General features: G+C 39.0%; 2 protein-coding genes across 2 annotated transcripts; one reads left to right on the top strand and one right to left on the bottom strand.

Moving 5' to 3' along the window:
• Positions 1-214: 214 nt before the first annotated feature.
• Positions 215-5729, bottom strand: ptgs2b (prostaglandin-endoperoxide synthase 2b). Its single transcript, XM_044199416.1, has 10 exons — positions 5570-5729; positions 5101-5217; positions 4860-5003; positions 4589-4732; positions 4046-4227; positions 3839-3922; positions 3495-3741; positions 2440-2726; positions 2184-2331; positions 215-1498 (listed from the first exon to the last, which is right to left on the bottom strand). Exons 1-10 carry the CDS (start codon positions 5628-5630, stop codon positions 1086-1088), a joined length of 1827 nt encoding a protein of 608 aa, XP_044055351.1. The 5' UTR covers positions 5631-5729; the 3' UTR covers positions 215-1085.
• A 1069-nt stretch (positions 5730-6798) lies between these two features.
• pla2g4ab (phospholipase A2, group IVAb (cytosolic, calcium-dependent)) lies at positions 6799-26832 on the top strand. Its single transcript, XM_044199415.1, has 19 exons — positions 6799-7136; positions 8738-8853; positions 9610-9691; positions 9921-10069; positions 10419-10532; positions 10836-10873; positions 11340-11484; positions 12968-13104; positions 13517-13739; positions 14013-14127; positions 16104-16241; positions 16335-16424; positions 18250-18315; positions 20366-20496; positions 20648-20759; positions 21391-21575; positions 21658-21847; positions 23130-23287; positions 24201-26832. The coding sequence occupies exons 2-19, from the start codon at positions 8836-8838 to the stop codon at positions 24357-24359; spliced, it is 2250 nt and encodes a 749-aa protein (XP_044055350.1). The 5' UTR covers positions 6799-7136; positions 8738-8835; the 3' UTR covers positions 24360-26832.
• The last annotated feature ends 957 nt before the right edge of the window (positions 26833-27789 follow it).

Raw genomic sequence — 27789 nt, 5'->3', positions numbered from 1 at the left:
GTCTGATATCACAACTACATTAAAATATCTGTGGTATGTGGAAGATTTAGCAAACTGAGTTCTTAACGGCAGTGTGTTATTGATTGTCAGAGGAGCAACAGACTGTACTGTAACAGTTTACCTTTATGGGTTTTTTAAATTAATTTTAGATTTGTTTCTTGCTGTTGCCATACCCCCTTTCTAAGAAACATGATTTTTACAAAAAAACGAATAATCTTTTTCAAAATTGCATTTATTTGACCATTGATACCATCTGAAATTACACTCATCCAGTACTTGGATTACATTGTTTCCTTAGGAAGGAAAAGCTTGTTTACTCCCAGGGCATCAATCAGAGAGTTTATGTAAGAGCACAATAAGAGTCACAAAGTGAAAATAACAATGTCAGCTGATTTCTGAGAAATGTGCTCCATTTCCAGGAAGCATTTATTAGTGTCAAACTTGCAAGTCAATAGGCATTGAGAACAAATCTAACAAACTGCATGGCCATATAACTGAATGATATAATTTCTATAGAACAACAATACAATTCTAAACAGTGCAGCTTAGACTCAAGAGTTACTACTGTCATTTCAAATTACCCAAGCTGATACACAGACTGAAGAAGAATAAAATCACTAAGACAATACTGAAATAGGAATGCACTTAAATTATATCAAGAAGAGTCAAGATCAGTCATTAAATTCACCATGAACATCACTACTATACTGTGCTACTGTATTGTTGTCTACAAAACAGATCACTGCGGTATCTAGAGACAGCCATACAATTGAATGGACATCCATTTACATTAGAAGTTTAATGTACACTACTACAGTATGTAGTTAAAACTGTAAACTAATCTTCAAGTATCATTAGCAGTGACTGAGGTCATTACTGTAACAATAACTTATAATACAATTAATCTTTCAATAAATAAATACAACCAGACTTTTGTTCTTGATAACCAGACAAAAATATACAAAGATTATGTATGAAAAACCTGTGTTGCGCTTTCTCATGTTATAAATAGAAGACAATAAATACAAAAATAAATAAATAAATAAATACATATGTTAAAAAAAGTACCTAATAAAATATAAAACTTAGAGCTCAGTAGCCCTTTCTTTCAAAATGACTGTGGGGTTGATATCACTGCTGCGTGAATGGGATGTGCTTGAATTGATGATCATGGAACCCGTCTCTTTAACGTCGGGCACATGAAAGGATGCCACGGGACAGGGGCCCCGGACGTTACTGCATACGAGGCTCTGCAGGGAGGCGGTGTTGATGATGTCGAAGCCCACGCTGCCTCCGAATGTGCTGGGCTTCCAGTACTCCGGGGAGCAGATGGGGTTTCCCATTAAGCCTTTGAGGGAGAAAGGGGCCCCCATCTCCACCATGGTCTCCCCAAAGATGGCATTAGGCCTGGGTTTCTCCACCAACAGACCCGGGTAGAGCTCCACAGCATCGATGTGTCCATACATCTCCTCGAGCACTGCGGCCATCTCTTTCTCTCCTGAGTAACACAAAGGAGGGAAGAGTTTTAGTTAGTGCCTCAGTCTGGGTTCTTTCACTCGCTCAGCAGCTGCAAAGCTTACTGCTAGTCTAAATATGAGCGCTGTGTTTTGACTGATTCAAATCCAGAAAATCGTGGATAAAAATGATCTCTTTTCTTATCTTTACTTCTTTCTTCTTCTTGTCTACCAAGCATACACAGGTTGATATTTTTCTCTCCTCATACATCACAGTTCGTTTTTAATCAACATTAATTCCTTTTTGCTTGCGACATTTAAATCTTCTCCTCAGAAGCAGGAGCCCCGTCTTGTCTGTTTATGTCTTTCTCTCTGTGATGACAGTCTGCTTACACTGTCTCAAGATGAAATGAACATCTGGTTGTTAGAGTCACGGAAATAAATTCGTAACCTCCAAAGCTGCTTGGGACTAAAGCTGAGTCCAACCCATTTATTTAATAATAAGTAATATGACATAAGCTTTGATCTGTAGCGTCTGGGCGTGTTTTTTAAGCTTGCATTTAATTCCTGCCATCAGCTCACGACAATGCTATTAATAATAAAAGAATAATTTGGCCTGAGGCAACATTTCCTTTCACTTCATGTTAATAACCTCTTCACTAATCATCTGACGTCATCTTTTCTGCCTGCAAGTATTGGGTTTTGTAAGTGATCTTGACTTTGTCTCACCTGTCATGTCTTCAAAAGAGCTGTAGGGCTTCATGGAGAATCGTTTCCTGTATGCGTTCAGAGACTGGTAGCGCATCTGTCTGCTGTTTTCAATGGACTTAATGGCCACGTACATGATAGGTCCTGGGACATTTCGGCCACCAGCAACCTAAAAAAATGAATGGAAAGTCAGTTAATCAACCTTAAAACATTGACAGTAACAGTGGTGTTACAATCTAAACCTAAATGCTGCTACTACAGCTCAAACAGTTCTTACCCGTCCAGCAATCTGATTGGTAAACGACTCCACAAGGTTGCTGATGCCGTGCTCAGTCACTACAGAGGTGTTGAAGACAAACTGTTTATAGCTGTAATCCTTCTCCTCAATGTGGAAAGTATCAGGCATCAGTGGGTGCCAGTGGTACAGGGTGTTGAACTCGGATGAAATGCGGTTCTGGTACTGGAAGCGCTGGTTGAACAGCAGCTCGGGGTCAAACTTGAGCTTGAAGTGATAGCCGCTCAGGTGCTGCACGTAGTCCTCGATCACAATCTTGATGGTCTCTCCTGCAGGACAAATGTTAAATATTTTATATGCAGATATTATGCTTAAACTCCACTTAAAATGTGTTTGGCTTTTTGTTATTTCACTTAGATATTTCAGCTTCACTGTGCAGAGCTTGCCACTAGAAGGCTGTTTTCACATTAATCTGCTGAAGGTGGAAAGTTTTTCTGTGCATCTGAGTTCTAGATGTGTACATATGAGCATGATCACAACTAGTTTGGAAGCCAATTAAGGTTCAATATGCAACAAGTGTGATGTGGAAACTTGAAACCTCCAGTGCACATACACTGAGAATAAACTTTTCAGTGAATTAAGACATCATGTGTCCAGCAGTTAAAACTGAATACTATGCATAGAGTCTGCATTCTTCAATGAATTTTCCAAGAATTTTTAACTAGGTAGTTTGCTTTTTTGTGGAAAATCAATAGACACAAATTATAATTTAAGCACTGTATTTTATGTCCTGAAACATGTTTGGAGGGGATCTTTAAATTATTTTGGAGAGGATTTGACTGGAAGTTTGTAAGTCCTGAAACGAAAAACTAAACATTTCCTCTTTCTCACATCTTTCAGTAAATCCTGTTTCTCAAAATAGCTTGAATGCTCCATTGTGTGCGCAACATGCTAGTAGATGATTACCAAAGTAAAAAGTACAACTTCCTCCTTTCACAACTCCCATGGTAACTACATTAATACCATGACAAGTGCATCACATGCCTTTATTGTTATTATTTTGACTTTATTTTCCAATCAGAATCTTATAAACTCACCAATCAGAATGAGCCGAGTGGTCTGGAAGAGCCTTTCATCGTCCCAGTCAGGGTGGACCTCCTTCAACACATCACACACCCGATTGTGTTCCCGTAGCCATATGGTGGCGTACATCATCAGGCCGGGGACCAGGCCAAACGCCTCATGGCCCACAGCGAAGCGGTGAGAGTCAGGAACATGAGGAGGGTAGTGCATGTCAGCGCCCACTTCCTTTACTGTTGGGGGGTAAACCTCTCCATCCAGGATCTGGAGAGTTACGCAAGAGAGGAAGCAACTGTTAGGCACTTGTGTGGTCTGAAGCATTTGGCTGTTTAAACTACAGCACAGCTGTCTCTTCACATACCTGATATTTAAGCTTGCCATCCTTGAAGAGTCTGAGTTTGCGTTGCCTCTCCAGGTTGTCTCCATAAATGTGGTTGAGGTCCACCTGAAAGGAAAAACAACACCATTAATACATGCATTTTTAATAAATGATTCATTCACAAATATGGTCTCTTTGTCTCCCTTTCCTGAATAAAATCTGATAGGGCTTGAACTCTGCTGTGCTTACCCCATGACCTTGAGCAACAGTAAAAGCAGGTCCTTTCTTCATATCAGATTTGAAGAACTGGTGGGTGAAATGCTGTGCGAAGAATGCAAACATCAGGCTGGTGCCCTGTGGGTCTGGGATGAACTGTCTTCTCATCAGAAGCTTCTCAACCAGTAGCTTAGCATCAGGTAACTCTTTTTTACCTGGGGAAACAATTAAGAATATTACAGTAAGCATACAAGACTATAATACAAAACCAAGCCAGTTTAATTTGGATAAAACACATTAACGTGATTGAAATGTGATGGTTTACTTGTGAGTGAGGTTTACTTTCATTGTAAATTTCTTAGACACGTTAAAAAAAGTGGTTTCATGTTCTTTAGTTTTGGCTTGCTGGGGCAGGTTTTGCTGTGTTCCCTCAGCACATTTCCATTCTGTCAATCCAGCAGAAGGGATAATTTCAATGTGTGCGTTTCCTGTGATGCAATGAGGCCAAGCCACTCTTGCTCAGTATTCAAGAATCTGAGAAAACTGGTTTTCCAAAGGCAGAGAGATTGGACTCACCTACTACTCCCATAGGGGTTGGGCAATCCTCTGGCACAGGGGGAAGGGTGCGTGTATAGTAGGAAAGGTTGGAATAGGCTTCCCAGCTTTTGTAACCATAATCCGCATTGAAAGTTGGAGGACTATCAATCAAGTGGGCTCGGGCTAGAGAGAAAAAAAGCATTTCATTATTAGCATAAACACCACAATTGCTTCTCTACAAATTATTTGTTGTGTTATGAAGCAGTTTCCAATCCATCTTCTCATTTTGCCTTCAGCTAGAGACACTTACATGTCAGCACATATCTCATGATGGCATCTCTGAGAAATGAGATGTTGTTGACGATGTTCCAGAAGCCCTTGAAGTGGGTGAGAAGGTAGTGGATGGTGTTGGGCGATGGCTTCAGGGAGATTTTGACCCAGGTGAGGAACTCAGCTGTTGAAACCAAGAGGGAAACTTAATTTTTGAACAAACCACCACAACATATACCTCCTGATTTTAGATTCACCTCGTGTGTGCCATTCATACTTACGTTCTGTGCAGTTTTGTCCATAATATCCTGTGCGAGTGCAGTCACACTCATAATTATCTGTTCCAAGCGTTGTGCAAACGCCCCTGTTCTGGCATGGGTCTGAGCAACATGGGTTACCTGCAACAGACAATGTTGGGCTGTTACTGACAGTTCACTTCAGATACAAATACAAATCTGTCAGAACAGCCTCAAAATATGAATCCTCCCAAAACACTTCAATATAATAAATCTCTGAGCTAATGAAGACATGGTTTAATGGTTATTTTAACATTTTAGTGCTATAGGCTTTAATATATTAAATCCATATCAACATATTATGAGTGGTTTTAGAATTACGACAATGTCTTCTGATAGTCAAAATAACAAAAATCCCAAAAGAATACAAAACTTTACATCTAAAACCGAACTTTTAAAGATTGCTAGCTTCTGGTTAAGCTGTTAAATATAGTTTTCTGTATCGTCTACTTACCCCCTTCGCAGACAAGAAACCCCAGTGCCAAGAGGAAAACCGCAAATGTGTGTCTGTTCATACTCCAAAGACTTTATAGGCTCTTCCTTTTCTTTACTGCTCTCTCCTCCGCAGTCGTGTCTGTCTGTCGCTCTGAGAGAGTGAGAGTTTGAATGTCCAAAATGTTCACATCGGTGCACCTTTATAGGTCTGCAGGTTGACGTCATCGTAACTTCGCGCAACGTAGACTACATTTGGGGCAACGGATATAACTATGGTATCTTTCACAATCCCAATTAGATTTTGGATTGTGGTATTATGTGTTGTTTTTTTTTTTGGCACCAAGATGATTTTACTGGCAATTTGAACGCTTTCCCAATCTCATCTTTCTTTTCCTTATTTTAACGGAATTATTTCAATGGAAAAATAGCCTGTTGAAATGAATTTATAACAAAAAGTCTGAAAAGTTCCAACTTTCATATGTAAAAGCTATATTTCTTCACCTACATACCGCAAGTTGTAAAGTATGAGACTTTATAGAAATGCATTTTATTTTCTTGTAACATGTTAATTCATTTAATTCAGTAGGCTACTATAGAAAGCGGCCACTTTTACAATATTAAAGATAATATTTAAAAGATATGAATATTAAAGATAACATTTAAAAGATATGAATGTCCCGTGAATGTCTTAATTATATAAACTATATTTCCACCAGAGGACAACTATAATTCAAGATAAACATATAATTTAAATTAACAAAATAGACCTGTAGCCTATATAACTTGGAACAAACATATAGAAATAAAAATATGTAGGTCTAATGTATTTGTACTATTTGATTAATGAGAAATTATCGGATGATGTATTTTATCAATGAGATAATGAAAATGATATGACTAAATTTACTTGACAGGCTGTATGAAACCTATTGACCATTGGTCTCTGTTGGCATTAAGTCCAGGCGGAGCTTTCTTTCTTTTTTATTGTCCAAATGAATTATTACTTAGAAAAATAGTGCTTCTTGAGAACATTTCATGGCAGTGCTGCATGGGAAATTAAATTATAATTGGGTCAAACCCAACTATCAAACCCAAAGTCTTAATGTTTGGCTTCGACTGGAAAAGACCAGCAGACCCACACAAAGGGGAATATTTGACTAATTTGCTTACCTTCAACGTCACCCCTGTGTCATGTTTATTCTCTCAAAACAGTCAGTCCTTACCATAGACTAAAAAAAACGCGCCCTCATGTGGACGCCGTTACGCACTGGAGTGGTGCGCATTTGGAGAGGTGGAGAGCAGTCGTCAGCTGCAGATTCACCCGCTGAGTCAAAGTCTGACTCTTATTCGGACTTTTTCGGAACTTTTTCCCGCCTGTCATGTTTTTTAATCAACAGTTTAACCGTTATTTTTTGTCATCTACGTAGTTCGTGTTTGTTAGATTAATCCCCCAATTTGAATCTGACACCGCAATCTGCCGATATTAGCACCTCCTCCAGCTCCAGTCCTGCAGTGGTGGAACGAAACTCTCGATCAGCATGACACGTTTTTCAGGATTTGTAAGTTGATAACGCTCTCCGATTAAGGTACGTTTCCATTTTCCTTTCTTTTCAAGATACAACGTTGTCTTTTTTTACAAATAGGATTGGGCAGGAATTTGGAGAGGAAGGTCAGCGCCAGTAACTGTTGTAGTGGTGGTTTAACCAGTGTCTTCGTGAACAGTTCCCTTTACGCAACTCAGAGGAACGCGCACTTACACTTACAGACCAATAGTACTTTATTAATCCAATTGGCAATAGCCTGTATTGAGCGCTAAACATGGCAGATCAGAGCGAGCAGATGCAGTTATTTGCCTATAAAAGCGTTAATGCTTTATATTCATAAATATTTATTTTCATTTCCTATCTTGATATAGGCCTACCATGTTTTATGTTTACACCATTGCAAATGAATAGCTTACACGACCATCTCTATTGCCTTATCTGAGGCAACAACATTATTTATCATTGCATGTTGCAAACTCATACCATCAGGCCTTCTCAGAACTGACCTTATTCTGCCCAGCCAATAAGAATCAGGCAAAACCTGTTTATAGGGGCCTAATAACACGTTTTGAATGAAGCCTATAATCCATATGAGTTACACTGTAATGACTTTTCCTTGTAGTATTTCTTTTGGGAAATGCACAGTGATTCATAGAAGTAATCTTGTTTTTTTTTTTTTACCTCCGATCTTTACCTTTTATGTCTCGGGCAGGACTATACTTGTGCAGTAGGAGGCTTGCTGTATGACTTCAAAACCTTTAATTACTGCAGCTGTTTTGCATCATGGCTGGTTGCTGTTTGTCCCTTTCACATTTTGCGTCCTCATATGAAAATGTAGTGCTGTTAAGTCTCCTGGTTATGTTGGCACACACAGCACTCAGCAGCCTGCATGCACTCATTGCACGCTGCAGAACAAGGGCAGAGTGAACTGGCACTATCCAGAAGTTGGACCACTGATGCAAACTACGTGACCAACACAAAAAACACAGACTCTCTACGTGCTCTCAGTCCCCTCAGTAATGATACGCTTTGGTGAACAGCTGAGAAAAGACTCGCTGACCTTGATATGCTATCACCAGCACACCCACTCTCACACACATACACTCTCACCCACACTCTGTATGCAAATTATATGTGTGTTCAACCATGTAAAGAGAAAGTCTTAATGTTGCTAAAAATATCACACCCACCTAAACATCAGACTGTACAATATGTTATACACACACCATATCAGCCATATCATTTACATTTGGCATCAAAGATAAATCTCTTTTTACTGGCGTCTTTCTCTCTCACTCTCTTTATTTATGCATGTGGTGTACTTACACTTACACGGTCGCTATTGGCCAAGTGGCCCTATCAGGGGTTTGTGGCTCAGCACACTTCCCCTTTCCCATGTCAAGAAGCAAAAGGCTTCACTGATATTTCTAAAGCAGCTTTAGCTTTTATAAGAGGATATCCTCCTTCAAAAAGTTAGAGTAATATATGTCTGGTTGTTGAGGCTGTGGTGCCACATCAGCGTTTTTAATTTCAGAGCATCACACATTTAATAGTGTGTTTTTTTTCATGTAAATGTTGTTTGTCTGTTAAAGCTGTACTAATGCATTTGCACTGATATTAAATGTTGTTGTTTCATCTTCCAGGCTCCAAATGCTCCATTTCGTGACTGAGATGTTCTCCTGAGTTAAAGTTCACATCTTGACGAAGGTTTTCCTGAGAATTACTCACCTGACAACACACAATGGCTTCCAATATAATTGTGAGTATTATTTCCTGTATTTACAGTAAAACTGAGCCAAGTTGAGCAGAAAAAAAAGAGATTCCAGTGGTTTCAATCATGGTGCAAATCGTTCCATTATAGATATTAGCTTACTGGTTTTCAGTAGTACAGTGGAATGAATTTCACCCATATTGCTCCAAAGCAACAAACATCTCAACATTATCACAGCCCTGTAGGACTGTTTAACATCTGTGAAAAGTTTCACACCACTTTCTGTTTTAAAGACCTGTAAATAATTAGGTGAAACCAAATTATTTCTCCTGCGTAACTAAGGGTATGTAATAGGCCAATCAGACTTTGAGGCTACTTGTGTCCCTCATGAATGGTCACACCTTAAAACTACAGTGAATATTAACAGATGTCAGGATTTCTTAAAAAAGACTGATAGTTTTGGCTGCCAGGCCAACACAAAAGACAGCACAGCAAAAAAAAAGCAAAACAGCTTCTGTTTATAATCCAACATGTGGGTTCAGTGATGGATATCTATGAAGGACAAACTGTACATTGTTTATAGATTAATGGCCTGTATTTTAACTTATATACTGCATATATTTCAACACTGGAAAGTGGAGACATTAGCACAAACTAACCTGTATACTATGTTTGGTAGCACTTTATAGTATAGCCTGCGATTTACAGCGGAATTTTGTTGTATGTTGTCATCATTGTGGTTGGAGTGATTTTCCCACAAGAGACAATGAAGCCAGACTGAACTGAATGAATGTTGTTTTGCAGGTGGAACAGCAGTTTTCTCACAAATTCACAGTGACGGTGGTTCGAGCTGAGAGCGTCACCAAGGGAGCGCTGGGTGACCTGTGTGAGTCTTAATACATTTTTTTGTGCCTGTGCATGTGATTCTAACATTCAAACATATTGTTGCTGCTAATTATTCATGACATTTAGATCAATGTGAACTTTTCACAAAAGTACAATAGAAATGTACTTGAGCAGGGGGATACTTTCACTAGTACTATTCAGTAACACTGTTGGATGTGTGTGTGTGTGTGTGTGTGTGTGTGTGTGTGTGTGTGTGTGTGTGAGTGCAGTGGACACCCCAGATCCATATGTGGAGCTGTTCATCCCAACGGCCCCAGAGAGCAGAAAAAGGACCAAGCACATAGACAACAACATCAACCCAAGATGGAACGAGACCTTTCACTTCATATTAGACCCCAACCAGCAGAATGTCCTGGAGGTTAGACCTGCATTTTATTCTCTAGTACAGTCTATGCAAGTACAGGATGACAAGCAGGGACGTAGTGGAGTGCAAACCCACATAAACCATTTTTAGCTTGATATGAGAATATGACTAAATAGTATCATCATAGAAACTAGGATCAGAAGGAACAATAGTACATTAGTTTAGAGTCATCTCAGAAAAAATAAATAAATTAAGACTTTTCTGAAAGTTTTGTTTACATGGATCATTGTTTATCATCTTAGTTAGAAGATTGGTTGTTCAAGTGAACATGTACAAAAAAACCCGAATGTGTAGCTTTTGAAATGTATTTAACCATTTAACTGCTGATATCTATTCCACTCAGTTAACATTAATGGATGCCAATTATGTGATGGATGAGACACTTGGGACTGCATCCTATGACATCACCAAGCTCACTGTAGGCCAGACAAAGATGGAGAGTTTCCTCATTGGCAAAGTAAGACATTCAACCCCAGCAGACCCTTTGACAGTTTCATCATTACAAACTCATGAACTTGTGCAGGCATGCATTGTTTAATCTTACAGGAGATTAATTACATTTCTATTTAAATAATGCAATGATTTTGCATATGATGCGAAAAATTCTAAATGAAACATTCTTGTCTCTTTCCTTCTTATTTTCTGTTTCGCCTAATAGATTTTGTTTGTGACGCTTGGTGTTTGCCTGTTGACAGAATTACCAACCACAATCAGCTGCTCCTTTACTGGACAATAATCACATATTTCATTGTTTTGACAGGCAACCAAAGTATACTTAGAGATGTCGCTGGAGATCTGGTATGTATTCCCTTTAAAATCAAAAATTGTCTGCTATTTTTATTTAGTTTTACAACAATGACTTTTTTTGCACAGTTCGCTCTGTGATCAACCTATAGTCCCTCGTGTGAAAAGGCAATACCAGTTATAAATGAATGACAGCTTCTGTACAAATACACAATACAAAGAATACACAGGAATTTAAGAATAGATAGGAATTCACCTGGAGCAGTGCACAAACTAAAATTAGAACTTAAAGCAGCATGAGTCAGTAACAACAGGATTGTCTGTGGATGTGGGTTTCACACCAGACCATCCAGAGGCAGATCTTATCTGACTTAAAGATCAGTTTCAACATTGTCAGAAATGTTACGTACACAAAGAGCTCATATCCTCTATTTGCCTCTCAGCAGAAAATGTAAAACATGAGTTTGTTTTCCCACTATCAGATTTCAGTAAACCTTATTTCTGTCATTTGTTTCTGCAGTACCAAGCTGGACCTGCGGTTCAGCCTGGCCCTCTGTGACAAAGAGAAGCAGTTCAGACAGACCCGCAGAGAAAGAGTGATGCTGGGCATCAAGAAGCTGCTAGACATGGAGAAGCCTCGTTTCCTCCCCAGCTCTCCGGAGGAGGTGGGATCAGAAGTTTTACAACACGTCCTACCTACCTAAATGACAGAATAGGCCCTTTGCCAATGACTCTCAAAACGACATAAATGACTGTTGGCGTAGTGGACCTTCGTCATCATGGTAACAATAAACACGTGGTTAACGTTGTGAAACGGTCACGGTTTGGTTAAGTTTAGGCACCAAAACCACGTGGTTATGTTTAGGAAAGGTCATGGTTTGGGTTAAAATAAGTCAACTCCAGTCCACAGCTAACGTACACTCACATGGCGTACCCTTTCACTCACTGCAACATATTGTATATCTAACACACATTTTCATTATGGCAGTGAACTTAAGCTGTCAGTGTTCTGCTCACCCTTTTGCTGCTAGCCTGCTGCCACACCACTCACCTGAAAACTATACTGTCATTTGCTTCTACTGCTGCTATTGAGCAAAATCCACCCACCTCCATCCCAGCATCCACCTATAGGCTCTGTCTACATTCCCCAAGTAGGGGAAGTTAATATCGTCATTCTCCACTCCCTGCTGTGCAGAGCTTGCTGTTTTGAGTCTAGATGCCAAATACCTACGCTGTACATATTTTTCACTCACACAATAATCCATTCCACATGAGTAAGCTGACAGAGATATAGCTGCTGTAGCCTCTTAACATTGTACATGTATATAGGAATGATGGGTGTGATATGTGTGCTTGCTGTGGCATCTCTCATTCTAGTAGGAGTTTCACTTTTATGATATGTAGCATTTACTAGCGAAGATGAAAAAAATGACAAAGACAAATCATACAAGTCTTTGAGGTCTGTAATGTAACCAGACTTGCTGCAGACTTGCTAAATTCTCAGTGTTCTCAGCTTATAATAACACTTTGACATTTCTCACACTGGGAAGCAAACCATACAGTAAGTACGTCACAAAGCTCCAACTTCTGCTTCCCTGTGCTGAGCTAAGCTAAGTTTCATTTTCTTGCTGGTGTGGTTTTGGCTAGATGCCCTTGGGGCTGGCTGCAATCTCCAGCCAGGCCTCCACATGTCTTTAACCTATGCCGGAAGCTTAAGAGGAATAAGATAACCAGCTACTGCTTTTCACTATGCAGCAAAATCCAGAATAGGGACTCTCGTGGAAATACGTCTGTCAGAATATTTGTATTTACAGTATTTATGACGAGATAAACAGAATGCAGAAAGTAAGCAACGTTGCACAATGAGAATTATGAAATAGTTGAAAATCCGAAGGCACAAGTAAAAAAATGTTGCATGACGCAACTGGCATGTCACCCTCACTGTATAGAGGCACAGGACGGAAGTTACTCAACCTGAAAGAATGAGATAGAATGAATGTGAGACTCATACTCTAAGCTGTGTAGTATGTAATATGTAATTAACCATACCTCTCTTCTTCTTCTTAGTGGCACATTATGACTCTCCTGTGTGTGTGTGTGTGTGTGTGTGTGTGTGTGTGTGTGTGTGTGTGTGTGTGTGTGTTACAGGTGCCGGTGATTGCCATAGCGGGCTCAGGAGGCGGTTTTCGTGCCATGGTTGGCTTCTCAGGTGTGATGAAAGCCCTGTTTGAGTCTGGGGTCCTTGATTGTGCCACATATGTCGCCGGCCTCTCCGGATCCACATGGTCAGTTTTTATTTCTCCTCTCTCGATACACCTTCTCTTTCCCTTTTTATTTCTAAAGACACTTTCTCTCTTTTTATCTTTGTTATTACTGCTATGTTTCTTTTGTCCTTTCTTTCTTTCGGACTCTCCTTCTTTGTTGCCTCCTCCCTTATCTGGCAAACTTTCCTGCCTTCCTCTGCTGGTATGAAGTTGTCATCAAATGAGCATCTCTGGCTTATATCAGTCTCCATCTTCATGTTTGTCGAATGACTTATTGGATTTAACTTCCTTACAAGTACAGTACCTCCTGCATAAACCTTGTAAAGAGCAGAGTGATATTTTGAAGCATGTATTGATTGATTTGACAACATTTTACATTGCATTGAGATTTGTGCAATGCCTCTTTCAAACTTCTTTCTCTTTATCCCCGTAGGTACATGTCATCCCTCTACTCCCACCCAGACTTTCCAAATAAGGGCCCAAAGGACATCAACAAGGAGCTGATGAAGAGAGTTAGCAGTAACCCACTGAGGCTGTTGCTTCCCCAACACATCACCAACTACATCCAGGCCCTCTGGACCAAAAAGGCCACAGGGCAACCTGTTACCTTTACCGATATCTTCGGTATGCTCATAGGAGAGACGCTTATACCTGCGGTAAGAGCCGTCTGACAACTGTTGTTTGTTTTCATTTTGATGGGATTCCTATTTTTCATTTCCTTATTGCTCTGCAGTTCGACAATCCTCCTCTTCCCTTAAGTTCATGTTTCTCTTTTCTTTTGAACTGATATCACACCCAAGCCTTATTTAAGCTTTTTATTTTCATGTTGTGCTGTGTTTCTTCTCTATATTTATTTCATGATGTGATGAAACTCCTACTAACTGCAGAGTGTGAGTGTAAATAATTCCAAACGTGTTCTCTCCTACCAGAGGATGGACATCAAGCTAAGTAGCGTCCAGGAGAAAATAAACCAGGCACAGAGTCCTCTTCCTCTCTTCACATGCCTGCATGTCAAGCCAGATGTTTCTGAGCTCATGTTTGCTGGTAAATATCTTTTTATGAGTATCTGTTAAATTGTGTGTCGCATGTAGCCCACATCCCTGAGAGAACAATTTTGCATATGTAATGAGTAACTAGAGAGGATCAGATGATTTTAGCCACATGCAAAATAAGCAAGAGGTACTCATTTCCTTATAATACTGCTCTGCCACCATAGAGAGGATGTGTCATGACATGGTGGGGTGTCATCTAATGACGGCTCTGTGGTGACAAATAGCAACTGTTCAATATCAAGGAACTGAGTAGAGTGCACAAGGCCATGATAGACTCTGTGTTAGGCCCAAATTGTACAGTACTTCCTCATTGTTGATGAAGCCCGCACAGCAATTGCTCACTACTCTGGAACAGACATTTCAATAAAAAATACAATTAAGCAACGACAAAAATCTTGGACAGATCACTGAATGTACACAATCCACTGGCTTCAAAACCAAAAACTACAGTATTTCAGTAAGTGGGTGATGTCATTTGGAGACACTCATCATAGTAGCTGCAATTCCAATTAAATCTTCACATCCTCATTCATTGGAGGACAGTATACACTTGACTCATGAAGCTCATAAAGCCAAAAAAGAACAGTGATAACAATACTTTACTTGACAATATCTCACTGTTCATAGAATGAAACACATTTTCACAATAGAAAACTGACCACAAGCATGCTATTTGTTATTTCTGGTTGAGGAAATGCCATTATTGTTCATGGTCACTGATATGCATCAGGGTGAGGCCACACTCATTCTTGATCTAGAATTACATTGTACGTTGTTTTCTATTGTAAGTTCTCACCATCCCCGTTAAATTTTGAAAAACTGACCTTCAAAGTGCAAGACTAGACTTGTTCTTGACTCTCCTCTTACCTAAAATCCCCAGCTTCTTTATGACCCAGCTTAATGGAAAATACCGTATTATCAAAAGACAGCTTTTCAAGACAGGAAAGTTAAGCTGTGAAATTATCTTCACATTTAAGTGGCAGTTATTGTCTAAAAGGTTACAGAAGTTTACATATTTAGATTGTCTATGCATGTGTCTGTGTATATGTTTGTGTGCATTGTTTGTGCATGTGTGTGGCAGCTTGTTGCTGTAAAAGCTGTTGTAAATGCGTCATAATGACTAGTTGGTATAGAGAGAAATGTAGCCCCTTTGTTGGCGCTGGAACAAAATTAATCTTTGGGCCCTTATTGACCTTTGTGGTTCCTCCCACTCTCTGTGCATTGTGTATGAATTGTGTGGTGCTTAAGTACCCATTTAAGTAAGCTTTTGACAACACTTTTGAAGGCACTCTGAATACTATTTAATTATAATTCAAATTCACATGTTGTCGAATTTCAATCCAGTTGTCAATTTTTGGGCATGAGGGACCGTTATGCCCTGAATGCTGAACAGCCCAGATTTTTTTTACATCCAGTTCCTCAGTGTGAGCAGTGTGATTTTTAATTACAATGCAGTTGTCAGTGCCCGATCCGTACTGGCTGCCCGATCCGTTCTGCACATATGCAAAAGTGGTCCTGTCAGTCAACGGAGGTTACCGCAAATGTGCCTGTTCAAAATTACTCGTGATGTGAATGACTGATCATAAAACAATCCTACTCATACTCAAGATAACAAAATGGTTTTTAATCATTGGAAATGTAATAGTTCGGTCTGTGTTTCATCAGATAATCTGTACTGAATTTGTAATTAAAAACAAAAAAAAACTTTTACAATTAATTCAATATATGAAAAATACATGTTCCAGATAGAATGTCATTATGAAAGTTATTGTAAATATACATTAGAGTATATAATACAAAAAATAACAAATTATTTTGAAATCACAGTGTAATCCTCTGCATTTATGGACTGTCCGTGCTTTTTCTAGCGTACAAATGCACACAGAGCAGAAGTATTAGTAACAGGTACTTGATGATGTGGTGATCATACTGGTTCCAAAACATTAACGCTGAGGTTTCAACCTGCAGACTGGGTGGAGTTCAGCCCGTATGAAATTGGCATGGCAAAGTATGGCACCTTCATGACCCCCGACTTGTTTGGAAGCAAGTTCTTCATGGGAACAGTTGTCAAGAAATACGAGGAAAACCCTATTCATTTTCTGATGGGTGAGAAATATGTTTTCATCTACGCCACTAAACACAACAGTCAGACCATTTTACATGAGTAAACCTACTAACAGTATGTTTTCACTGTGTCAGGTGTGTGGGGCAGCGCCTTCTCCATTCTGTTCAACAGAGTGCTGGGAGTCAAAGACACAGTTGGTGGCAGCACCATGGAGGAGGAGTTAGGTAATCTTTCTCTGTTTTGTCCTGAGCTACACTGTACTGAGTGCTAAATAATGCTTCGTTGCAGGTTAAGTGCAAATCACTGATTGGCTGGAACAGCACAGTACAACAATGTCCCCACAAGGTCGATTCAGTAGCTGTTCAATGGCTTTCAATCATATCACATGATCTTCATCAGAAGATGGAGTTTGCTCAGTTGTCATGGAATTGTAGACGTTCAAATTTCCATTTTTCAGAGCGCTTTAAGGACTTTGGACTAAATTTGAGATTGAAAGTTCATTCTTGACCTGCTGAGGATGATCATGTGATACAATCGAAAGCTCCAGAACAGCCACTGGACTGTTTAATAAGACAGTTTTGTCCGCTACTGTTACCCAGGTAAAAAAATGAACTTTCAATGTCAGCTTAATAATAATTTTTAACCTGTGTATTTTGCCAATTGTATCAATCAATAAAACAATGAGCCAAAATTTTAAATAGTAAAAATATTTATTCACAATGATGCAGTCTTTTTTATTGAGTGTACTATGTAGAATAAAAGACTATTTCAGGCTCGTAATTGATCTATAATTATGTTAATCCTAAACATATTTTATATTCTTGGATGTACATGCCAATAAATTAATTACTGCATAGAAGGAAATGTATTTCCAGTGAGCATCAAAATATAATTAATATGGGTATCATCCTTACAGTATATGTGACAATACATTTTGAAATTGTGGATCTTGAAACATAATGAAATGTGTTTTTTAAGTCATGGGTACTTTGTGTAAGTGAGTATAGGTGTTTGTTTTCAGATAATGCCCTTGTCTTTGGTCTGTATTGATCTACTGATAAAATAACATGTGTCACAGCCCAGCTCTTAGACTGGGACAAAAACGGGAGACACACTGGTATACTCAATAACAAAGTAGTTTATTTACAACAAAAAAACAAAATAATCAAAGTAAATAATTGGCAGGAATCTGTAAAGTCAGTAGTGTAGGGAGGGAGTAGATGAGTGAAAATATGCTGTATGGATGTTGTGATGTAAAAAAAAAAAAAGCAAACAAAAGCCACAACGCAAAAGTGTATGGGGAGAGGAGATCTGCCGAACGAACGACTGGCTGCTGCTCTGGCTTTTATGCATGGGGCCCAGGTGTGCTCCATGCTCCTGATTAACCTCCAACAGGTCTGCAGCCCAGAAAGCAAAGCAACAGCAAAGCGAACCAAGCAGAGGGGCCGTCACACACAACATAAAATAACAAAATACAGGGTACACCCTCCTACTGGCATTCCTTCATGTCTGAGATCCTATTGTTATCTGTCTATTCTTACGCTTGCCTCTTTGTCTCACGCCACAATTATTTTCACACACTTTGACAACAATAGGTATCCTCCTCACACCTTTAAAAACAGCCAACCTAAAATTTTGTCACTAGATATACAATGTGTAGGATGAGTGTGTGTGTGTGTATGTGTTCGTGTCATGTTACCACAACAGTGGGAAGGTATCAGCTTCCTGCGATTATTATGACAGCTCATCGGATGTTTGTTTTGGCTGAATGCATCTGTTTGGGGTGACACACTCTGATAATGCACTGGATGTACAAAAGTGCTAAGAACATCTCCACCCAGTTTAAGAATGCATTAGTTTATCAGGTGTATTGCATTTCTTTAAGGACTTATTTTGATAGAGATAAACAATAGACAGTGAATTTGATAATGTCACATAACTGAACAAAACCATTCTGTCATGCACAGTGTTGTTATATGGTATAAATGAGATTAACAAGCTCCTTTTGAAGTTGTAACCTGTTGAGTGAAGTTGTCTTGTGTCTTACAGAGCAGATCAAACCACGACACATTGTCGGAGAAGACAGTCTGGACAATGACGACGAGCCACGTAAAGGTGAGCTAAGATATGCATGAGTCATACGAGGAGAACAACAGACACTTTATTGTGCAGTATAATTAAATTTGTTATGGTGCAATAGAGATGTGTGACTTTGAATGGTGTCAGTAAACATTTTCACACATTGTTGGGTTTGGCCACATTAACATTAACACTTTTTTTTGTTTTGTTTTTTTACATTTTTGTGGTAATGTCTTCATTTGCATCTGTTAGCATGACACAGCTACGTCAGAACAGCCACTGTGGTTACTGTCAGGTCAGGAAAAACGAGCTTTCACTTCTAACTCTTTGCTTTGATAATCCCATTAATAATGATGCACAAGCTGAACTTTAGGAAATGCTTCTTTGCAAGTACGAGCTTTAGTTTGGCGTGAAATAGTAGCAAACTATAGATAGATAGAAAGAGAAGGGGTGGGGTAAGATGAGTGACATACTTTTGTTTCAAATTAATTACCCTTGAAGATGGAACGTTTTTCTTTGCATAAAGGGTATAAAAAATATATTTTTATACTCTTTTATACACTTCACACTTCTATTAATAAAATTATTTCTGGCTCCTTTTTGTTACATCATATAGCATCTTTAAAGCCCCTGAAAACTTGTTTTCAGATATTAAATTGTTTAACTTAAATTACTTACTTCATATTCAATACTGAATATGCAACACTTGAGCCTGCAATAGATTATTTTTTGTAAACTTGGGGGCAGTGGAAACAAGTAGTGAACACAACATTCATCACTTTTTAAATTGATTTGTTGAACTTGTTAGCAAACAGCTGCTTATTTACACATCCAGCAGTTACAGAGCAACATTATCATTCATTTGGAGTCTTGTTTCTGGCCACCTGATGAATGTAAGTGCAATGTTCACTCTCTTTTAGCTCTGTTTTTGGTCTCTACCAACTCCTGAGGGAAATATCAGTCTTTAGCTACTAAATGCTCCACTATTTTCACCAGCTTGTTGGTAAATGTTTTTGTTTGCCGTTGGTCCTGAGCAGGTAATGTACAGTGGGTTTTTAGAGCTTTTTTGCTGAAAACAGCTGCCTGCTGCAGGCGAAAACAATGCTATGAGAGCGGTGAGAGTGAACCAAAACAGTAAAGCTGCTGCCGAACCGCTAAACACAAAGTTGAAACTCACTATAAAGTTCTGTAAAGTCGAGTAAAGTCGGAGCTGCAGATTCAGGCGATAATTCTTGTAGTTTCTTTACTATGAGTAACCCCTTTCACATTGTCACATTGTTTTCACATTGTCATTTGATACAGTGTAATTATGAAAATATTGATTATAGCTGCTTTGGATCAGTATATTGGCATTTAGTACTCGTTTTGTACTCAAATATCTGCAGTGCTCAGGGGCAACAAAGTTGTCTTTGTAGAGACCCCAAAGTAAAACTGCTCTAGGTTAAAAATCACTTTGTTTTGGATAAATCAATGAAGGCCCAACAGACATTAGCCTGACAAAAAAGAGACTTCTTCAGGTTTTCCAATAGCGCACTGATCTTGGAAAAGAAAAAATTATAACATGATATGACACATTTTTACCACAACGGGTGTAAAATGTATACGAACATTTAAAATAAGACTATCTGGGTGAGTAATTAAAAGTCTATGTGTATGTGCCTTTATAACAGTACTCTGAAAACGAAAATATTCTGATCTAATTATATGGTTTTGACACATTTGTGCTACACAGTTTTTACACAGTCTCAGAGCACCTTTTCATTTTAGTAACATTGAGGAAATGTCTGATGTTTCCGTCACTTGACACAGCCAGATTTCAGTCAAACTAAACAGTTGTGGACAGGCTTGGAAAATAGTGTGAATTCTTTCTGAGAAATGAAAGAAAACAAAAGCATTTGAAAGTATGAAACAGACAATTCAGGCGAAGGCAGATTAAATTACATTTTAGAAGGTAAGATGGTAATTTGCCTTTTTTTGTTAAGTGGTTCTTGTAATCTATATCTCGTTAGTTTTTAATGTTTTATTACAGAAAAAGAGTATTTGTCACAACATTTGACAGTATTTTTTCTCTGTTATTATTATTCAGGTGGGACCGAGAACCAGGAGGCAGAAGACGAGTACCATCGCACTGCTCAGGCTAGCTGGGTTCAACGAATGTTCACGTCGCTCTTCAGTGAGTCTGCCTTATTCAACACAAGAGAGGGCCGGGCCGGGAAGGTACCTGAATGTCAATTCACCGGAAACCATGAAATTATGTAACACTTCATACAAAACACTGCATATGCATTCTTGTTTAACTTTTCCTATATTCAAATTCACAACAACCTGCCTCTTTTTCTCCCCATAACCCATCTCACCCTGTTACCAGGTGCATAATTTCATGCTGGGCCTGAACCTGAACACCAACGCACCGTTCTCTCCAGTCAATGAGGTCACGTGCAACACCCCTCCACCTGAGGAGGAGGTGGACGCTGTCACAGGTACGAAGGATAAATAAATGATAGTCACAATTTGCTGCTTTTAGACTTCATTTATGCAGCAGGAAATGAAAAACAGGACAGGACATGATCATTTTACATATTGCGGTTTTGATTCTCATTTTAAATAACTGAATAGTACCCTATTTCTTATTTTGCAAGTAGATGCATGTTAATCTAATTACAGTTAGGGCTCGTTATCGAACCTAAACTCAATACATTTTCAGTTTCAACCAAATTGACCAAATCTAAATCATAATTTTGTTGATTCTATACTCTATGTTGGTGAAGTCCTTATACTGCTGCTTCACAAGGGACTACTTTCACATTACATGCAGTCATTTTAACCCATTGTTAATATACAAAATATTGTTTAGTTCAGCTTTAAATTAAAAAAAGATTTTTCTAAAACATGTCCAGTATATTTGGCAGAGTAAGGTAGCTTTACTGATACTAAAACACAGATGTGGTTTGAAATATGTTCAAATGATACCCAGTCCTACTTCCATTGAACATTACGTAGGTGAGTTAAATCGGTTGGATCAGTCATGTGGAACAAGATTTGGTTGCAGACAAAGGAAATTTTCCAATCATGTTCCTGCATCATTTATTTCATTTAGTATGATTTTCTCAGACCCAGATGAGTTTGATCGCATTTACGAGCCTCTGGATGTGAAGAGTAAGAAGATCCATATAGTGGACAGCGGCCTGACCTACAACCTCCCCTACCCTCTCATCCTGCGGCCGCAGCGTGGCGTCGACCTCATCATCTCCTTCGACTTTTCCGCACGACCCAGCGACTCCAGCCCCCCATTCAAGGTCAGAGTCTGATTCTTTTTAAAGTCATGAATTGCTAAAAATCATGGACCTTTTTTTCAAAATGTGTAAATGTTTGCTCCAGGAGCTCCTGTTGGCAGAAAAGTGGGCTCGAATGAACAAGCTTCCATTCCCCAAGATCGACCCCAAAGTCTTCGACCGTGAAGGCCTGAAAGAATGCTACATTTTCAAACCAAAAAAAGGGGAAAAGAACTGCCCGACTGTCATCCACTTTGTCCTGGTCAACATCAACTTCAGGACATTCAAGGCACCTGGTAAGTATGTGCATATGTGGAGGTTTCCACAGCATGTGTGAGGAGGAAAATATGCCAGGGCTCTTTGTATTATTATAGTGATGCTGTTTTACCGTCATCGCATGTGAGGCATTTCTTCCTCGAAATTGCACACTGTAATACAACCATATTCGGTCAGCAGCAGACAGTTTTTTTTGCCAAAAGTTGGGCCCCTCTTCCAAGTGATACAATTAAAAAAGTCTCTGCTCTTTAAGCATATCTGCAGTTTACTGAGTGTGAGTGTGTGTGTGCACATGCGTAGATGTGAACCACAGTTGTGTTCAGTGTTTTATGAGCTGCTCGGGTGAATTACGGTTCCTTAAGGAGCCAGGTACTGGTAGGGAATCTCTCGCTCCAGTGGGAGAGCTCTGTGTGTAAACAGGCAATATATCATGAGCCACACAAAGACACACTAACACTACATCTCCACTGCTGCCTCTTTATATTCAGTAGGTCATCAGCCCACAGACTAATGCAGTCTGTTTATGAACGTTACATAAGTTTTTTGCACTCAAACCCAAAAGACATCTGAAGGAAATTATACCATAAATTGACTTCCTGTTCTCGTCAGTTCACTATTGTATGTTTGCATTTTCTAAACTATAACTTATTCCTGGATTTGGTATTTCATCTTTACACCTGTAAAGCAGATTCAGTAACAATGTTAAAATTTTCCTCAAAAAGTATATGATGAATCAGGTATAAATAGAGCATGCTGTTTTGAATATTGAGTGGTAAATGGTAGTAGTAAATGGATCTAAAGATTATTTTGTCAAACTATTTTTATATGGATAACAAGCGCACCTCAAGGTCTAGTATTAGCCTTTCTGGAGCTTTCGATTACCTCACATGAGTGAGATGGAGTTTGCACAGATGTTTAAATTTCCATTTTTTTCTGACCACTTAATGGACTTCTCATTCATGCTGGCTTAAAAGCTGAGTTCATTCTTGACCTTCTTGACAAAACAATCAATCAAATCAAAACCAATTCATTTTGTTGTTTCCAACGTCAAGAATGAACTTTGAAACTCAACCTGTAAACCATCATGGACGAGAGGTCCAAAAAGTGCTGGGAAAAAATGGAAATTTGAACACCTACTAATTCCATGACAAACAGACAAACTCCACCTGCCAACAAATATCATGTGATATGATAAAAAATAAATCTTTTGTTCCTAATATCAACTCTGTTTTCATCCCAGTGGATCACTCAGAGTTTTTGTTGATTTTTTATTTATTTACTCACTTATTAATTTACTTACAGGTGTTCCCAGAGAGACGGAGAAGGAGAAGGAGTTGGCTGATTTTGACATCTTTGACGACCCGGAGTCACCATTCTCCACTTTTAACTTCCAGTACTCCAATGAGGCCTTCACCAGACTGCATGACCTGATGGAGTTCAACACTCTCAACAACCTGGAGGTCAGTTCTGCCGCTATGGTTTCACTACAGGATGCAAAGCTGGGGCAGATGATGTATCTGACAGCAAACAACAGGAAACAATAGTGATGTATGTTGCAATTTGTAAGATTCGAGGGGTTAAAAAGGGATTCAAGACTTTGTTACACAGGCTGACTGATTTTCATTAATTCCCTCAGTCTGTCATTGTTAATCTACCTTCATTCAGTGTTGTCAGTGGGGAAGTTTTACATTTTTGCGTTGTCACTACACAAATATCCGTTTGTTGTGCAACATCAAACATTTCTAATCCCAAAAGCCCATCCAAGACCGGATAGTACAAGTCTTGACTAGTTTACAGTAGGTGTGTCACTGTAAGAGGTCAGACTGACTTTCACTCACTGTATCTGAGTCACTTCCCTGCTGAGTAAGGATTCAAATGTGATGCATTGGATTTGATTTTACAGGTCAGTTCATTCACACTTATACCTGTCAATAAAGAATATTTTCCTAAATACCTTGATAGCAGCACTAATGTATGGAAAACCACATTCCAGCTTTATGTTACGTCCGTCAATCAACGTAATTTATCCAGCATTAATTAGATGCACTCTACCACACAAGACTTCAAAAATGCATACTGCATACTGATCTTTATATATTTAAAGCAGTATCAATCATTATTTTTAGCCATGCTAGCGTCGTGGCTCTAGGGATGGCTCGGTCCACCACTTTATAGATAGACTTATCTCGACATTGTTGGATGATAGTGAAATCACCTGTGAACCTCTTCTTACAATAAATTATATTTGATAGAACTGCCTTTGAAATATAGCTTAATGGATTTGAGGTAATGTTATTTTTCCTCATTGATGATACAATATTGATTGATACAAAATGGCATTTTGGATTTAATCCCGGTATTTGTCCCCTGTAGGTGATTAAAGAAGCCATCAAGGACTGCATCGTGTCCCGGAAGGAGAATCCCTCGTGCCGCTCCCTTCCCTTCTCCCTCAGTGAGATCCCGAAAAAGAAGTTTCTCAAAAGAGATCCTCTGGGAAATCCCTGGAATCACCTGGGAAATGATAACCAGTAGCCTGATCTGAGACTTTGGATAAAGCAGACTTTAGGATTTAGGGAAGTACAGCATTTTCTTTTTGGAAAATGCTATCGTGTTGATCTCTTTTCTGTATACTTTTAATCATACTTTTGATTTTGTAAAGAACCTTAACATTTACTGGTAAAAGCCTTATGATTGCATTCATATACAACACATTGAGAATTTTCATCCGACTTTATTTGCACAAATGTGGTGCTGGGAATACTGTTGGTCTTTATTGACCACAAACAACTGATGTCCGCTTTTCCCTGCCAGCTGTGAGAAAGATTGGATGATGAAAATCAACACTTACCTAACACTGCGGTGTGACTGGATTGTTACAGCTAATATCTGGCTCCATCACAAACAACAGGAGATTTGTTTGTGAGTCATTTCTTTTGTTTTTGATATTTACTGAGAATCCCAAACTATATCTCTTAGTTCAAAAGAAATGTCCACTTCAAATCCCTGTGCTCATTCACTTTACTTCCATGCATTATGTGAATTTTCTACTCCAGTTGCAACATTCCCAATGCACGTGGACACCTCTTGGCTCCAGTTCATGCTGCCTAGAGCAAAGCTGCATTTGCATATTTCCTATGACTTTTTCTGCAGCCATGCTGTGTCTACATTTTGCATTGAGCTGTGTGAATGCACTGTAAGAAGCCTCACCTCTACTGTTTGTCAGCTGAACTCTTTCCATATTGAACGTGCGACTACAGAGCATGCAAATTGCCATGTTTTACCGGATGGCTCGTCTAAACATGTAATCCTGTTTTAAAACATGGAAAAGGAGCTCGTAACCATTGGTTTTGTTTGATGACAACTCCTAGTGCACCTCCTCTGGATACCTCAAACATCTCAATGATGCTTACCCACCAACAGGGAAGGAGCACTCCCTGCTCCCCTGTAGGGAGTGTCTCATATTAAAGCCACCATTTTGCAAAAACAAAACTTGATACCATAGAAACAGCTCCACTTCTTCTCTCCCTCTCTCTTTCTCTCTCTCTTTTCATCGGGATAAAGGTGTGTTTATTTTCCTGACCATGTTGTTTCAGGCTGCCTTTTTGATACAAATCCAACTAGCTGCAGGACTCCTCGAATGCCCTCGTATGATGAAATGGAGCTTAGGTCAGAGCGAGGGAAGGCTGGGTGGAGTGATGAGTGCGATCACAAGACCTGCTTGCACCTGGAAATGGTGGCTCTCTGTGCCACTAAGTGGAATTTTACACACTACACCTACACCTGCAGCAGTGGAAGCCTGGAATCTGACAAACTACACCTATACCTGCAGGGGCACAAAGGCTGCACACAGAGCAGTGGAATTTTACACTGAAGCACTTATATACCCCTATATGCTCATGTTTCAGCCCCGCTGGTTTGGAAGAAACAGAAAACAAGTGTTCTCTGTAGTCATGACTTTTGCATCTTGTCTTTACGTTGATTTTTTAGCACATCATTTATGTTTTTGCATGTTCATGTTTTTTGTAGTTAACAGCATTCTCTTATGTGTTCTTTAAAGAAATTGTTTGGGGAATACATTTATTCACTACCACTCTCATATCTTGTGTCTTTTACATTTAGAGAGCCAAAGTCATGACGTCACATCCAGGCTAGCCTCTGTTCTACAAGCTCCTGTAACTCAGTGCAATTTACAAGCGTGGCAGCGCGGGTACTTTCACCAAATTCACCAGAACTCTCTTCTAAAGTTATTGTTTCCAAACAGTTATTAGTTGTAATTTAACTGTAATCTCTGTTGTCTAAAAACTTTTACAGCGTTCGCTCCTCTCTGTCCTGCTGTTATTACAGACATGTCTGAACTAACCGCGGCACCTCAACTCGCCCATGGACTTGCCTCTTTTGTCGAGGCATGACGTTGAACACGCAAATGTCTAGAGCTTATGGAAGAAGTTGTTCGTTAAAGGCCACTAAAAAACAGAAATATTATCCTTATCTAAACATATGAACATACTGTTAAGAAAGGTTCTGTTCCAAGGCTGGATATTTCCCCTTGTTTTCAGTCTTTAAACTAAGCAAAGCTAACCGGCTTCTGGCTGTAGCTTTATATGTAAGGGACAGATATGAGAGTGGTATCAATCTTTCCGTTTAGGTTAAGTCGCAAAAAAACATATAAGCATATTTCCCAAAATGTTGAATTACTCCTTTAAGACAAAGTTTATACTCAAAGCTATGTGCAACAAAACAAGCATTGATCATTTTGTGAGGACATCTTATTGAAAGCATACATGAGCTGTAGCTATTTTATTTTTTAATATTTTCTTGTCATATTACATTTTATGATCTTTGACAAAGTTTACAAATGCGTAAGATGCTAAATGGTCAGTTCTAGGGAATCGAGACGTGTACATAAATACTCCTGTGATCATTAACTGTTCGTATTATAACTGGCAAAGCACGGCATACATAATGTTTATGTGTATCGTAAAAGGATAATAAAAGAAAGAATTTATCTTGTGTGTAATGTTTTCTCTTAAAATATTTGACACCCTTCCTTCATCTGTGAGATCCCTCCTGAAATAACAGCTGAGGAAAACACAGTTCCAGCACGGTTCTTCCTTTTGTTTGGCTTTCCTATTTAAAAAATGTTGGGGGACAGGATTGGTCTGTGTAGATATTCCAACCAGTTTTTAATCAGATCTTTTAACCATATCAAATGTAGGTTTTAGTGTGGGTGGGACTGTAACTCAAGGCAGAATCCACAGCAGAAATGTCTGACTAACATATCACCATATTACTTTCTTGGGATTAATTTTGCCCTCATCTCATAACATCCACAAATGTATACCCTAAAGGGTCAGTTCACCTTAAAGTTACAATACCTGTTAAGAGCATGTTGACATTATTTTAACTTTGATGCACATACACAAACCTTTCAAATGAAGTGACTTTCATATTATCATTTTACACATAAAGATCAGTTTACTAGAACTGAGGAGTACTACTCAGCCTTTGAAAATAGTTGTTTAATGTCTTCTCTGGCTCTGGAGGGAGCTTTCTAAAGTCTGAGAAAATAACGCTGATAATGTCTTAAAGGTTATCGTGGTTTGGCCTCGGAGACAAAATTTGTAACAAGAAGCCTGTGTTAGAAATAGGGACTATGAAGTTAGAAAGACGTAGGTGTTTAACAGGCAGGCAGGGTCTAACAAAAAGATGCAACTGAATATCTCGCTCTCTGTTGCTTCGATTTTCACCATCCTTTTTTTAATCTCTCTTGTGACTCTCCCAACTTTAAAGGAAGTGCAGTACTAAATCACTGGAGTACCCCCTTTAAGACTACTGAATGAATATGTGGCAAGCAAGAATTGTTTTTATAGTATAAATTGCACTCTAATGTGCATTTAAAGGGTTGTTCTCTTTTCTACTGAAGAAATAGTCCCCATAAAATGATTACCCAGAGTGACTGGGA

Source organism: Siniperca chuatsi, linkage group LG6, assembly GCF_020085105.1.
Source record: "Siniperca chuatsi isolate FFG_IHB_CAS linkage group LG6, ASM2008510v1, whole genome shotgun sequence".
In the NCBI taxonomy this organism is placed as follows: Eukaryota; Metazoa; Chordata; class Actinopteri; order Centrarchiformes; family Sinipercidae; genus Siniperca; species Siniperca chuatsi.
This window is presented reverse-complemented; position numbering and strand designations above follow the sequence as displayed.